Raw genomic sequence first — 15,410 nt, 5'->3', positions numbered from 1 at the left:
CCCAGTTTCTGGAGCCTTGTAAAGTTTTAATGCAGGCAGAAGTGATGTTTCAAGGTTTCTATCAACCTGCTTAGCACCTAAAAAAAAAAAAAAAAAAAAAAAAAACTCCCAGTCAGTAATCCTTGATAGGTGGGTGGGGTTTTTTTAGATTTTTTTTTTTGGACAAGCCTGGGGTAATTTTGTTTGTAAATGAATGGGCTGTAGCTACAGAAATGAAAAATAATAGTGTTTTTCCTCCAGTCATATGCAATTTTTTTTTCCTCCATAACCTTTTTTGATCAGAGTCTCTGGAGGCAATATCTTTATTCTTGGAATGGAATAATGAAACGTATTTGGTGAAATTCTTTGAAAAGTATGTCAAGCCAATAAGGAGTCCTGTTCATATTATATCTTTTATAGTTGTTTTATTCTTATAGTCAACCACTTTACAATGTTTTTTAGTGTATATAACAGTTGTTGATAGAATGTCTCCTTGCATCTTGCTAAGAAGTTGCTGAGAATATGTATTAATTTAGTTGTTTTATTACAAGTATTGTGTGTCTTTTCTTAAAAAGTCTAGTTACTCATAATTATTCCCTTTGCTTTAGCTTCAGAGAAGACTTTTGTATCATTCAGAGGGAGAACTGAGTGGAGAACAGAAATAGTGCCAACAGAAAACTAGAAGTTAAAAGACAGCCTTTGAGGTACAGTGGGTTCAAACTAGTAACAAAGTTCAGACCTGAAGTTTAGTGAAAGATTTCCACACATGCAAAAGTTGAACATTTTAAATACTCGTACACAATGGGAAGATATTGTTAGATTTATGAATACTAATATATGGCCTTGCTATTCCAAAATATAGACTTTTTTCTGAAGAACAGCAGTTCTAGGAGCTATGTATGGAAAACACCAATGCAAAAACTCGCATGGAAAAGGGATCTGGTGCAGCCCTCCAACCCTGTTACTGTAGTTGCCGCTAATTACTGAGAGGGGTTGCTGAGCACACTTCAGGCTTGTAGCTTCTTACAGGTAATTAGAAATAATACAAAGCGTACCTGGTACATGATCTGAAGGTGTAGATTGACATGACAGGTAAGCTGAATTAATGGGTAGCTACTTCTGAAAGAGTCCAAGAGTCCCTGTCTTTGGCCGTGCATTTACAGTTTTTCTCTTGGGTTGCAAGGTAGTGATCATATATCACAGGGAGAATTAATTCAGCTGCCTGATCCACTGGAAAACTAATTTAAAATCACTTCAGTCTTCTGCTGTGTTAGCCAGCTGAATCTTCTCTYTTTGCAGCCTCATGATTACTGTATCTAACACACATAAGGGAAAGCTATATTGACTCCTTCAGTAATTTCTAGCCATCAGGCAGGATGCAGTTTGACATAAACAGCAGTGTTGGCTAACTGTGGCCTGCAGGAATGACTTAGGAGGTCTGAGACTGGAGGAGGGATACCTAGACCAACAGATACGTTAGAGATGTGGCTGGATCTGTACCCCAAATCTTTCAAATTCCTGTAYGTTTGATCAGATAACTGGAGATCTTGGGCTGGATTGCTGGTGATGCAGAGTAAGCCTGGAGTAGCATCCAAAAAGAGAAGAACTGCATGTGGGTAGAAGTCTTATTTTGTCTTTTTCTTCCATTCCAATTTCTCTAAATAGCCAAAGAGGGTAGTAGTAGGGAACTGAATTGGGTGATTACAGTGTCTGTTTCCTATTCCACCTTCCTCTTCAGTCTCAGCCGGTGCCTGAATACATCGTGTCCCTCAAAGAAGCACAAGGGATGAAAAACATAATGAGATAAAGGAAGGGAAGCCGTATTTTACCCTGTTCTTGTTCCTACGTGCAAGAACTTCCACAGACTTATCTCTTCACAGCAGTATTTTTGCAAGAATCAAATCTCTTCCTCATTGTCAACTCTGAAATTTTAGCTAGGGATATAACCTGGGGCATTTTGGCTTATTCTGCCTCTCTTCTTTATCTGTCCCTCACATAAGCAAAAGTGGATTCTCGAAGTACTACACTACGTGCAACAGGTTTGTTAAATCCACATCAATGTAGTAAAGGGTTTGTAGTAAAGGCTATGACATACTAAGTTACTATAGGTGTTTGGGTTTTTTTTTTTTTTTTTTTACATATATAAAAAAGAAAAGAGTGAGAAGTAGTGCTTTTTTAAAAAAAAGAGATTATTTTATTTGAGTTTTGAATAAATGAGAAATCCTTTTTTTGTGGCAAATCTGATGTGAAAAAGGGTATTTTAATCTAATAGCCTATCAGCTGATAGAACTGTCTTTATTGATTAAAATAAACTTGCTTCATATTTTCTTGGTTTTGTGAAAAAGCAGTAAGCAGAATACACTATTCTGAACACAATTAAGGTTTGTTTCTTCTGGTTTAAAACCTCTGTGTTATCTGCTTCTGTCATTGTCTTGCTGCTTCTAATGATTTCTGGATGCAGTGTTGTAGGGGTTCTAGCTGCTTGCAACAAATAATGTCTGGGGTAATCTATACAAAAGTGTTGTTCATTAATTAAAGGTGAAAATTGTGTGACAGCTTCAGTTGGGACCCAGTTCRGGCTAACTCTCAGGAAGGCTGAACTGGTACAGTAACAACCCCAAAATTCCAGCTGGCATTTTATCAGCAGGAGAGTTAATGCTGGTATTGGGGCTGTTAAATACACTGTTTAGAAATCAAAATACACTGTTTAGCAGTCACTGCACATTAGACCCGTGCAGTTCTCTACTGGATTAAATCAGTTCTGGTGCAAAATTGTCCATTCTGCTCCTATAACAGTGTCCTTCTTTTGTGCCAAAATTTTCTAATGAGGTATCTTAGCTAAAAGTACCTATATTTAACTGTTTGGTGGGTGGTTTGTTATTCCTCCTGTATGGTTTGCTTTAGCTTTTGCTACTCAAAGTATTGTTCAAAGCCACTGTTTAGGCTGTTGCCTGCAGCAGCTCCCTGGAGAAGGCTGTTTTATTTGCACATCTTGATCTTGTACATTTGCTCCCTTTTGTGGCTGCATCTGTCATTGCATTCAGTGTGTATTAAAATGTGGTTTAAAATATACAACGTATTCTGAGAAATAACTTTAAAAAGCAATGTGATATTGGAGGGTTAGTACAGTATTTTCTGGGGTTTATGCAAATACCACACGTGGAGAGAAGTTTGGAAGTTGTGCCTTGCATCAGCCTTTCCCAGGAAATACTCATCCATGAAAATGAGTCAGTGTGATGCATGCTAATCCACTTCTGAGGTTTATGACTTCAGCTATTTAAGTTGTCAGTTTGTTTCACTTCGTAATAGCTTTCACAGAGTAGCATTTCACCAAAAGCAGCTTTGTTTATTGTGGATAGGTACTGCTAGGACTCTTTTCAGGGAGGCAGAGCAAAATAGCTATTTCTTCATTGCATAAACAAATTCCTTTAAGTTGTGTTGTTTGAAGGGAAACCAAGTGATGGGTATTTGGACCTTAGAAAGGAGACGTGCTGTTATTGCTCCTGACAGTCACATGCTGGGTAGAAAGTATTTTTCAGGCTTTATTCTGCTTTCATTTATACCTGTGCAACTCCACTGCTTTTATATTAAACTTCTCAAGTAAAGGTGGGCAGAATTTGGTTTGGTATCAGATAGCCAAGAATCAAAATACTTTGACTGTCAATACATGTACAAGAAAACTTGTGTACAGCCTCAGATCTAGCAAAGATATTGAAACTAAATAGTTGTAGATGGTTTTCTGAAGGAAAGCAGAACAATTTAAGGATGACTATAAAATGTCCATCCTTCCTACTACAGACAGGGAATGTAGATGATCAGAGTGGGTGGAGAATAGCTGAGCAATTTATGTTGAAGTTCTCAGTATATTTAAGTCATCACCCACATCCGTGGCAGCACTCTGTTTTGTTTTGGTTTATAACCATATTTTGGAATGGAATATTGAGATAAGTAGGAGCATTTCTCTCCTTTCCTCTAATTAGAAGAGCTTTTCTTTATTTTTTTGCTAAATACCAGTTTCAGCTGGGACTATATTAAGCACCACAAAATGTTTCTGTAGATACAAAGGTAAAATGTAGAAAGGGCCGTTGTTGATTGAACCCAAGGTTCAATTAACTGTTGTTGATGCTACTAGCTGCATTACTATGTGGGCTAATCTGTATTACAGGCTCAGTAATCAGTTTTGCAAATCTATGATGTTTTGGGCCTTTTTCATGTGAAATAGGAATGCTGGTTGGCAAATGACAACTCAGGAGCATTTTCCTCCTTTTCTGTCTGGTTTGGACCCAGCCTACTAAACAGCTGGAGAATGAGCTATTGATCTCTCTCAAAACAAATAGTCATAGGACAAATTGCCACTGTTGTTGATGGATTTTGGTCAGCTCTGTGTGAAGACTGAAGTGATCTGTCTCAATCAAGATTGAGACCATGTGCTTTCACTGTTCTGTGACACCATTGTGGGAGCTAATTTTGTTCATTCCTTAAAGGCACAAGAAAGGATTGGGAGAGGGGAGTTTTGGTCTAGACACTGTGTTTACTCACAGTGACAGTGTGTGGCTTGCTGCTTTCATGATTGCCAGGTTCATAAGGGAACTTTACTTTCATTTATGCTTTGCAGAAAATATTCCTGTATATAAGAATCCATTTTTCCAGCAGTGGGGTTTAACATGCTGCTCAGACCAGCAGAAAGTTATCTTGCTAGCTTTTGAAGAAGTATTACAGTACTGTAGTACTCTCTATTTCTACTGCATTGTACTACTTCTGCATCGTATTTACTGCATCTTTTTTTTTTTTTGGTTGTGATACTGATTGTTGTTAATAGTTAACAGTATCATTCCATTGGACTTGATCTGAATCTAGGTTAATCCAGCCTGAACCCAATGGAGTTCAGAGTTTAACCATTCAATTTTATACTGTAAGTGAGATTAGGACACAGTAATGTTCCTTTTTAAGCACTGCTCCTGCAAAAGATTGACATATAAATAAAATGACCTATTCAAATAACTGACCGCAGTTTGTTTTAATCTCCTTAATTGGAAAGGGAAAGAGAACAGAATTTTGTTCCTCTTTTTTTTTTTTTTTTTTTTTTGTAATTGTTTTCTAAGACAAGTACTTAAATGAATTACAATAAACACCCATGTCATGACTTTTCTGCCTTTGGGAGGCCAGTTCCCTGCATGCTGAAAGTGAGACATGTCACGTGGCATTGGTAAAACTCCTGTGCTGAGCGGTTGGTCCCCGCTGCCGTGGCTGGGTGCCATCATGTGGGAGCTGTTTGCTGGCCTCTTCCCTGGGCGCCAGCCAGGGGCTCTGCAGCGGTCAGAGCCTTATCAGATCCTCAAACGTGCAGAAGTGATCCAGGTTAGGCTTGGATGGTGAAGCATATATTGTCAAAGTAGGACATAGCTTATAGTTTTTACAAGTTTTATGCTGGCTGTAGGAGAACAGACTATACTGATCTGAATTTAAGCCTGAATTTAACCTGTCAGTTTTATTTTATCCTATTTGTTTTACAAATAGCAACTATCGGAGTTAGTTTATATTGGTTCTGTGTTCTGTGACATTTGTCTGTGACATTTTTATTCCAATATTGGAAGTTCTTAAAGCCAGACTATACTGATAAACCATTGTCTTACGAATCTCTAGCTTCTTTGCTCTTCYTCTTTCCTAGTTCTGCTAAGACCCGATGAGCAGGGCTCACTCAYGAGATGGCTGAGTTATCTGAGCATATCATGCAATGCAGATGGTCTCCTGCTCCTTGTTTCCTTTCTGTAATCCCTCCTGGCACCTGCTCTGGTTGTTAGTATGGTCTTTCCATCCTGCTCCTAGGAAGGAGCAACTGCTGTCAGGGTTCAGATGCACTTGCCCCTGTTTTCTACTCCCAGATGAACCYTGCTCAATCTGCCATCCTCAACACTCTTCTTTCATATGGGTCTTTGAATCAACAGATAACCTAAAAGTGAATATGTTTTCTAAGGATTAGAAAAATTATCATACTCCCTATTAAGTTAGCGCTGGTAATCACAGAATGGCTGAGGTTGGAAGGGACCTCTGGAGATCAAATTTGTAAACCTAAGCAAGATAAGAAAGCTCTTGTGTATTTTCTTGTTTTCTTTAATGAATGTAGAGAAGTCTTTGGGTTTGGGTTAGATTCCTCTAATCCAGGTTCTGCCACACTACCTCTGGGTTACACTTCTTTTCAGCACGGATTTTCCCCTCACTTTCCCCCTATGCAGACCTTAAAATAAGAGATGAAAGATTTTTTTATCTTGGAAACTGCAGTGATTGGTGAGGTTAGGAAAGTTTTCTGCCCATTGATGTCTTAGGATAACTCTGCTGGAGTTCAGAAAAACTGGTTTGCCTCTTTGTCCCATCTAAACAAATAACCATCCAAGTTTAACAGCTCTGTTTTTGTCTGGACACAGGACTAAACATTTCCTGTGCTATGGGTTCAGCTCGCTGCGGAAGCCAAAAATACAGGACAAAAGGCATGTAACTGCCATACTTTCTGATCACATGCTCTGTGTTTATGATGTGGTAGCAGGCAGAAAAATGACTTTTTGCCAGGTAGTTGTTGTTTTAATAGTAGTAGTGAGATAAAGCCTTTTTTCCTTTTTAATCAATTTGGTGCTTGAGAAAGTAATAGAGGAGATGACAGAGAGGGGGGATCTCATGCAGGTTGATAACAGTATTTGTTTACATCTTATGAAAGAGAATTTTAGTTTTGATTTGTTCTTTCTGTAAATGTTTTTCCATAAATCYTAATTCTATAGGAATAGGACTAATAGGACCGAAATATTTGAGCTGCTTTCAAATCAATATGAACTGGTAAAACCTGATCCTGTAGCAGGAAGGCAAAAGGCTTTATGCCAGTATGTGGTCGAATGAGGAAGCAAATTAAGAGGCCTTTAAGAAAACTGTTTTCGTTGAATTTAGGTATATTCTGAAAAATATTTCTCAAGCTTTTCCTCACTGGTTTTTAGACTAGTGCTGAATGTAACTGTAACCGTGAAGAAAAAGAAGAGTTATTGAATGGGAAACAYGCACTGTGGTTTATGGTTTTGCTGCAGGCTACGCAGGCCAGTTTTGCTAGTTAACCCTTGGGTTGCTTGCTGAGGCGGCTCAGGCAGCTTCTGCCCTCTCTGGTGGCGCTGGTCGTTTCTGCACCATCCAGCAGCTCTGCCAAAGATGAGGATTTTCTGTAATTGCACTCTTTAAAGTGTTCCTCAGAATGATACGATTGAACTTTGAAGCCCAGTTTGTAACTGAAGTTATAAACACTAGATGAGCTTTGAGAATTTAAACGGATGCCGCGTTCAAATGTGCATTGTAAAGCATTTAGAAGACATGCTTTTGGAGCAGAAAAGTCAAACCTTTGATGTACTGGTGGTGTTTGACTTGCAGTTATGTGTGTCATAATTCCCTCTCGGTGTTTTGCTTTTGCATATCCTTCTTGTGAGGAATGATGTATAAAATGTTCTTCAGAGGCCCCAAGATTTTGCTTCCTTTGTGTCTTCTCTTTGTGTCAACAGTGTGACAGATAATGCAAGCCATAGGCGTATGCTAACGCCTAGAACGCCTGGGCCCAAGTGGCTTTTCTCTTTTTAAATGTCACATGGAGTAAGAATCACTTAATTCTCATTGCTTTATCCAGATGTGTAGTATGAATGTGAAAGGAGAACAAATGTTATGTGCTGTCAGAGAAGACACATGAAGGACTTTTTCCTGATGGACCCTTTCAGGGTTGGTCTGCMCACACTTGGCACAATACGAGTCTGTTTTTTTGTTTTGTTTTGTTTTCAGTGCAAATATTGGGTTGAACTTTTGTTAATAGTAAAAAGTAAGTGTCCATTTTAAATACAACATAAAATGGAGATCTGTCACAAATATAAAGAAATCCTTTGTGTTTTTGTTGCGTTTTTGTTGCTCTTGAGTACCTCTCTAACTCTGGTGTTTTCTAATACCAACTAACTTTCTTAATTAATGTTTAGTTTTCTTGGGCTACTTTTAGTTATTGAGGAGCGAGAATGGGGTTCTTCCTTAGGACAACTTAAAGGTGCTTTTGAAACGTGCTATGAGTTCCCTTGAAGGGGGAGTTCCTCATTCTCCACTGACTACTGAGAAAGACTAGTCTTCCTAGTTGTTTTGATGGTCACTCAGGTATTTCCTATCCCAGCAGAAAACAGGAATTAGAACTAAAAATAATAACAATTATGAATCTAGTTCCAGCATATAAGGGATCTTCACCCCTTGGACCTCTTCCTAGAACCTTTTGCTAAAAGCACTACATGTCTCCCTAAAGCTAATAAGGCCTTTCCTCCTGAAGAGAGAAGTGATGGCTGTGCAATAGAGAGAGGTTGCAAGTGGTGGGTGATAGAGAAGACAGTATGGTGACTTACTGAAAGAGGGATTCAGAAAGTAATTTTAATGCAATTCTGCTCTACAGAGAGAAAGGAATAAAAGGGAAGTGAAAATGAAACTTAGCCAGTGGAGTATGGTTTGTGAAGTAATGAAGTACAGACAAGAACTTGTGAAGGCGTCCAGTGGAGGAGGTGACACATGAGAAACTTAGCCTGTGGTTTCCTATTTGGTTGTAATACAACATGCATAGCCCCTAATCTGCCCTTACCCTACTTCTGTCTGTTCATTCTCACTTCTTTGGCACCACTGAGGATTTATACCACTAAGGATTTAGCAGTTAAGAGGGGAGGACAGACTGAAAAAGAGCATCTGTTTGATAGGATTATTTTTTTTTTTTTGTAAAAACAAATAGATGGAGCATGCCAGGATACCRCTGGCACAAAGCAGAGACAGGGGATATGGACTGTTTAAATTAAGATTTAAGCCACAGAAATGGTCATGGAACCACAGCCTTAAATGCAGATGCAAAAGGTTTACTAAAAGGTTGCACAATCTTTCTTTTTTTTTTTTTTTCTCCTCAGTTGCACTTGTTCAGTCATATCTATTTGTATTTCATTTGTATAGTGCCTACCCCTGTAGAATCCTGAACCATGGTGAGCCCTTGAATTACTTCCCAAGGTGTTTTTTGTTGTTGTTGTTTTAAAACAAAGTCAAAACAGCACTTTCCCCACCCAAACTTAAAAATAATTCTTCACTAATTTGAAACTTAGCAGCAAAAATGAGAATGAGCAACATTTCCAGTGACCTAGAGGGCAATAGGATTTTGCTTATAAATAAAGGAAACTTTCTTCCATTTGTTTCTTCCTCCATAATATGTAAAACTCTTGTAGGCCAGGCTGCGGCCTCTACTTGCATCTATGCAGTTCCAAAAAAAATCTTTATGCATAAAGAATAATAAAGAATAAAAACAACCACCTTTATTCTTTATTCTTGATAGCTCGCAGGGATGTTTTCAAGGACAGAATTTGGCCTACTGGTAGAAATGTAGCTGTTCTACAGTGGTGCAGATTAGACATGACACTGACCTTTCAACATTAAAAAGTGAAAAGCAAGAAAAACTTACTCATTTGAAGAGCATATACATCTCTGAACTAGGAGCAAATTTTGAGTAAGCAAATGCTAGTTTGTATGTGTTTCTATTTTAAAGTAGAATAGCCCTTTATTTAAGGAATATAGTCTCCCTCCCAAATATACTCTAAACAGGTTACTTTCTATCCAATTTTGGCCAAGCTAAATGACAGRTATAAATCAGTGCTTCTGGTGTAGTCTGAATTTTACTTTCTATGTAGGTAACAAAGATTTCCTTTATTTTTTCCCTTCAGCTTTCTTTTCATTTTCTAACTTAAAATACCATGCTATCTGTTTCTGTGTTCTGTTGTTGGTATTACTGTATTCTTGGGCAATAAATAGTCCACTCTAGAATCTGCCCCTGCCCCCCCCCCAATCTAAACAGTCTTTTCAAATAAAATGAGAAGAGTTGGGGGGGGGCACCTATTGCTGTTCCGATAAGTTTAAATGTTACCCTTTTATAGAAAGTCATGAGAGCCTGCTTTCACATTTTGAATTGTAAGCAGTGTTAGCACCTCCAGAGATGCCAGAAGAAAGTGAAGCACAGCTGGATGTGATAACTGAATGGTGTCTGACATTTAACGCTGTGCTGCAGCTCAGCCACCTTTAGACATATCAGAGTCATTTCTCATGCTGTGAAAATACACCATGCTGTTGAGCGTATTGAGAGAAAGTTCTTAATACACAGCGGTATCTTAAAATTCAAAGACTTTTTAAAACTTGGGGTTTTGACATTGTGATAAGCTGATATTGCAGGATAAAAATCTTCAAAATTTCTTTAAAAAATCAAGGAAAGAATAAAACCAGCTATTTTTATCAAGGCTAAAACAGATTTTTCTTTCCCGTTCCCTAGCACCTCCTGGATCTACAGCAGCAAGTAGCCTAACGCTACTTCTAAAGCTATGCTTGCATCAGTTGCCAATGCTAGTGCACAAACAAAGATAGACTGTTTTGGTAAGACAAGGCTCCATTGAAGTTATTGCTAATAAGCAAAACAGCTCTGTTCACTTCAGTCCCATTCAAAACATAGGAAAAGAATCAATCTTTGCCAAACTTGAAAGGCTGAAACTATTACAGAGGATAAAAATGATTTACTTCAAGTGGGTGTAAAACATATTTTCAAAATAAACACTGAAACCTCACTTCACTCTTACCACATATATTAATCGTATTCTGTGTGGGCCTGAAAAACAGAAAGTGTTCAACTTTGTATTTCTTCATTCTATAAATGCAGGTTTGTTCTAACGCTAACTAGCATTTCATATAAACAGTGTTTCGTAAGTACCAGCTTAAATGCCAGATACAGTGTGCCTCCTCAATGTGAGGTGTCATTCCATTGTAGCTTAGTTTACTTTTAGCAGAACAGCTTACCTCTTTTAGTATTTTTCTAATATTAAAAAAATAAAACAAAGTAGCCATAGATGGGGTTTATTTCACTGTTCCTTCTTAAATTGTTGTGCCTTCACTGCCTTAAATAGAAGCTTACACTAATCATTGCAACATTGGAAAAGCTGCAGTAGTTTTTCATATTTCTGTTACAAACTGTTTTCCTAGTTTAGTGTTGGAGTTCTTGGTGCTAGATGGATGGTTCTTTGTTTTTTAAGCATGGTTTCAGCATGTACCAGATGATAAATTATAACAAAATCCCGAGCATCCTGAAATAAGCTATCAATAACATTATTAGGTCTCATAAACAGTCCTGGCCGTTTTGTGATGTAGACTGCTGTTGAAACTATATTGACTTTTGGAATGTGTAGGCACCAGCTGAGGAAGGAAGATTAGACTTGCTTTCATTGACTTTCATGAAAGTTTGTATACGTGCATAATTCTGAACACTGTAAAGAAAAGGACCAGGGTTGTAATGCTGTATGTGAGTGCCTAAAGGTCTGAGCCCCTGCAAAAYGTCTGTGCTTATGCTAGGACTTTTAGCAGCATAACTGGATTGACCAGGGACCCCTATCTCTAATCAAAATAGTTTGGTAATAAATTTTGACATGAAACAATTCCTAGTAAGCTTGTTTAGGATCACATGGTGAAACCGTAGATTGAATTTTTSAAATGGTGGCTTCCCCTTCAAACCAAGGAAGCATGTTGAGTCATGAAGTTAGGTTTTTCTTGTGGCCTGATGGTAACTCACTTTTAATTTCTGAGAAGGATCACTCTAGTAATGTGATGTATTTCTGTGAAGAGTCACTCTAGTGATGTCAGATAGTTGAGCTCAATTTTCACATGCTGCTACAGGTAGATTAGTGTCYTGCAGTCATAAAATGAGGACATTCTCCAGCTTCTCTTTTGCATGTGCATTATTTCTCTGATGGTATCTTTGAGCACTGGCTCTTCCTGCTCCATGCCAGTCCGTGTAAAAGACAAACATTTGGGTCTGTCCTTGCTGGCACATGGTGGAGCTCTGCTTAGCTTTTTAAACTGCAAATCAAATTAAGAGAAGTTGCCTAAGAATACATGTATTTCAGTGGGAATGAGCCTGTCCCCTCTACCCTAGGCAGATCTACCCTGGTCCTGACCTGCCTGCTCCCGTGAGCTGAGGCTGCTTGGGGCACTGCTGCAGCCATTGCCAGTTGAGCTCTTCTCTGCTGTTCTTTGGTCTGAGATGCTGCCAGCATCCTCACCCTGCCTTTCTGTCTTTGACAGGCACCTAATCTCTTTGATCTGCTGTGGATTAGCTACATTGCTAAAGAACAAGTAGTGTTCTTTTATTGCAAAAGAACAAAACAGAGTGCAGTAGGTTTTCTTTGAAGTCAGTACGAACCTTGGGGTTTATATCATTTTGTTATGACTTCTCTAATCCTGTAACTCCTGACTAAATTAGTTCTCATTCAGTTAAAGCCCATGCAGCTTTGCTAGTTTCCCTTTACAACAGCTCTGTTGCTGAGGCAGTGATGGCAGGGCTGTGGTTGTGTGTTTTTTTTTTTGTTTTGTTTTGTTTTCCCCCCTTTTCCCTTTCTTAGCTTAAATAGTGCATTAGTAACGTCTCTGATTTAAGACATTTCTTTTGGTACCACTATGCAGTATTGAGATCTGCATCCAAATTTGAAGTGTTCCTGTCATATTTAGTATATTGTTTTAGAGATTCCTGTGATGGAGCATGTTAAAGAACACTCAGTCTAAGGAAATCCAGCTCCTCAACTTTGCAACAGTGGTTTTTAGAGATGTCCTTTCCACCATCAAACCCTTTCCTCTTTGCATGGAGATATTCAGTAAAGAAAGAACTGGACAGGTGGTCAGCTCTACTTGTGCAGTCAACTCTCATTCACGTGATCTAAGATTACTTGTGGCAGATGCAAACACGCTCAAGTTGGGTCCTTGCAGACTCTCTTTAGATCCAGCAGGGTTTATTTACTCAGGCTCAGTGCCAAATGTACACARCCATACTGCTCCCAGGCCAGCTGGGATCTGCTGTTTTGGCATGGAGTCCAAGGTAATAAAGCCTGCCAAGCATGAAGTGTGCAGACCTGGGTCCAGCATTGTGCTCTCAAAACCAGGAGCTCTAGAAATGAGTTGCAGATATCTGACCATATGGGTCAGCTTGGGACCATCAGGGCTCATTAGATCAAGCGTAGTTTCAGCCCTATTAAACTTGAGTTTGCTTCTGTGAGTGGTGGGATTTTTTTAGGGTTTGTTTTTTGTTGTTTTTATTGTTGTTTTTTGGTGTTTAACTCTCCAGCACTCCGAATTCTGGGAAAACTTACTAGCTTGGTCAGCCCCAGGCTCAAATGACATTTTCTGCTTATGCAGTATGGCATGTAATGAGCTTCTTGGAACCCAGACTGCAGAGATACTGAGCGTGCTTAGCAGGAACCAGCTCAGGGCTAGCATTGACTCAGAGCTACTAGACTCCGATGATCCCAGATTTACTTTAGTTTTCTGGGCTGTGATTCCCAGCATGTTTTGTAGTGAAACAATATACAGGTGTTTCCATTATCTGCCTTCTCACAACCCATATGAGCCAGGGTAGTGGAGAGGTAACCACTACACCCGAAGCATGGAGTACTGAATGGGTGCTGCTAGTTAGAGCTCATGTTTTGGTTTCATGGAGTAAAACACAGTCATACATATGATGAGACTATACTTTTAACAATTCCTGTTGTCATAAAGGTAGTTGGCTTTTCTGTTTGGATATGAAAATACCCTCTGGAAGAACTGCAGTGTGCTTTGAGTAAATCAAAGTAATTTTAAGAAGATAAGCTTGATAGTTGGTGAATTGTTAGAGTACTTCAAATTAAATGGATTTTCTCGCAAAATTCGCAAATGCCTGCTTCTGCAGTGCTTGCAGAGTGTTACCTTTTCCAAGCAAAGGGTCATACAGCTCTTCTGTGATTTTTTTTTTTTTTTTTTTTTTTTTTTTTTTTTTAATATGTAGGTGCAGCTGGGACAAGCGGATATAAAATGCCCGATCACAGAGTGCAGCGAACACCTGGATGAAACAACTGTCCTCTATAATCTGCCCCATGATGACATCATCAAGTATAAATATTTCCTGGAACTCAGCCGTATTGACTCCAGCACCAAGCCATGTCCTCAGTGCAAGCACTTTACTACCTTCCGGAGGAGAGGCCACATTCCTACCCCTGCCAAATTGGAGAACAAATACAAAGTGAGCATGCTTGCCAGAGCTATGGATTAGGTAGCACGGCAAAAGTAGGTCAGCATTTGGTGGGCATTAAATGGGCTGTGGGCATTAAATGGGCTTTCTTCCATTACTGAGGCCTAAAGTAAGCTGTGATTAAGAATAAGAATCTGTAGTATGAATCRTTGATTAACTAGTTAATTCATTTCTGATAATTCAAATAGTTGAACTTTAGTCCTTCTTTCCTGTGGCAGGCCRAAATTGTGCCACTTGCCCATTTGAAATTAGAGTGGCAGTATTTTCTTTCCTCTTTGAGATGCAGACAATACAGTCATGATTAGAAGAGACTGGGGAAGGGGAATTGTCACCATAACTGATAATTTTAGACACGCAACTCCAGCAAAGAAAAGCTTTCCCTGAAACTGCAAGTAAATGAGTTCTGGGTGTTTTTGTGTTAGGAGATACCCTCTTAGCTTACTCCTTCCTTAAAATAGAGCTGTTGTCTGTCTCGCTCTTTGGTTTGGCTCTTCAGTCTCTTACTATAGGTTAAACGTTACTGTAGTCTTATGACTCACAGCACAGAAAACTTGAGAAAGAGCARGAAAACCTTTTCACAGCCTTTCTTGTAGTATAAGATTTGCTTATATTGTGATTTCAATTAAAGACAAAATGCTCAAGAGGTTACAGACAGAAGAAGCTTTGAACTCCTGGAGGTCCATCTCAGTGGCAAACAGGTTCTGTCTGCAACATCATGCTCTTCCTGCACAGTCAGAGAGTGAGTCATTTAGCCCCTTCTTTATGCATTTTGATTCCTGTTTCAAGGGTCTGTGTTAGTTTTCTATCCAGTTATTAGATCTGTTGTAGTTAATTTCATTACTGAGCTGGTCTTCCCTTGATAAACCAGTTTTCCTCAATAGGAGTTTAGATGATTATTTAGATAGCCCTAATTAGAGCATAAGATTCAGCCCTGTACAGAGATTAAAAGGTAGAAGGCTGTGTATCCAGTGGAGCTGAAACCTTGGTGGAGCTAACCCTGAGTTACRAGGTTCTTATGTATCTGTACAATGTATGAATTACGTGCAAGCAGACGCAAAGTCTGTTGGACTTCCTGTTGTGGATTTTTGGCCTCTTACACAGAGCTGGAGAAACTCCAAATTGCAGGTAAAATTCCCTCTGCCTGCAGCCATTCTCCTTCATCCATCCACTCAGCGTTCCCTCAGATATAGACAGGATGTATGGTCTGTGGTAGGCGAATTGTTGTAATAGGTCTGCTACAGCCCCTCTTAAGGTGTCAGAGGCTGTTACTGTCACGTTGATATCTGTCACAGGTTGTGCAGCTGTTGTGTAATGGGCATGCCAA

The 15,410-nt window shown here is 39.0% G+C and overlaps 1 protein-coding gene across 1 annotated transcript in view; it reads left to right on the top strand.

Annotated features, from left to right (window-relative positions):
* RNF217 (ring finger protein 217) overlaps positions 1 to 15,410 on the top strand; it is a gene marked incomplete at its 5' end in the record, with an annotated part of 71,685 nt that overhangs the window by 20,943 nt on the left and 35,332 nt on the right. Inside the window, one exon of the mRNA XM_026064119.1 lies at positions 13,844 to 14,077. Within this exon, the coding sequence (XP_025919904.1) occupies positions 13,844 to 14,077 (234 nt within the window). The remainder of the gene's footprint in view (positions 1 to 13,843; positions 14,078 to 15,410) is intronic.

The sequence above is a fragment of the Apteryx rowi genome, unplaced genomic scaffold (genome assembly GCF_003343035.1).
Source record: "Apteryx rowi isolate R43461 unplaced genomic scaffold, aptRow1 scaffold_1012, whole genome shotgun sequence".
Taxonomy (NCBI): domain Eukaryota; kingdom Metazoa; phylum Chordata; class Aves; order Apterygiformes; family Apterygidae; genus Apteryx; species Apteryx rowi.
This window is presented reverse-complemented; position numbering and strand designations above follow the sequence as displayed.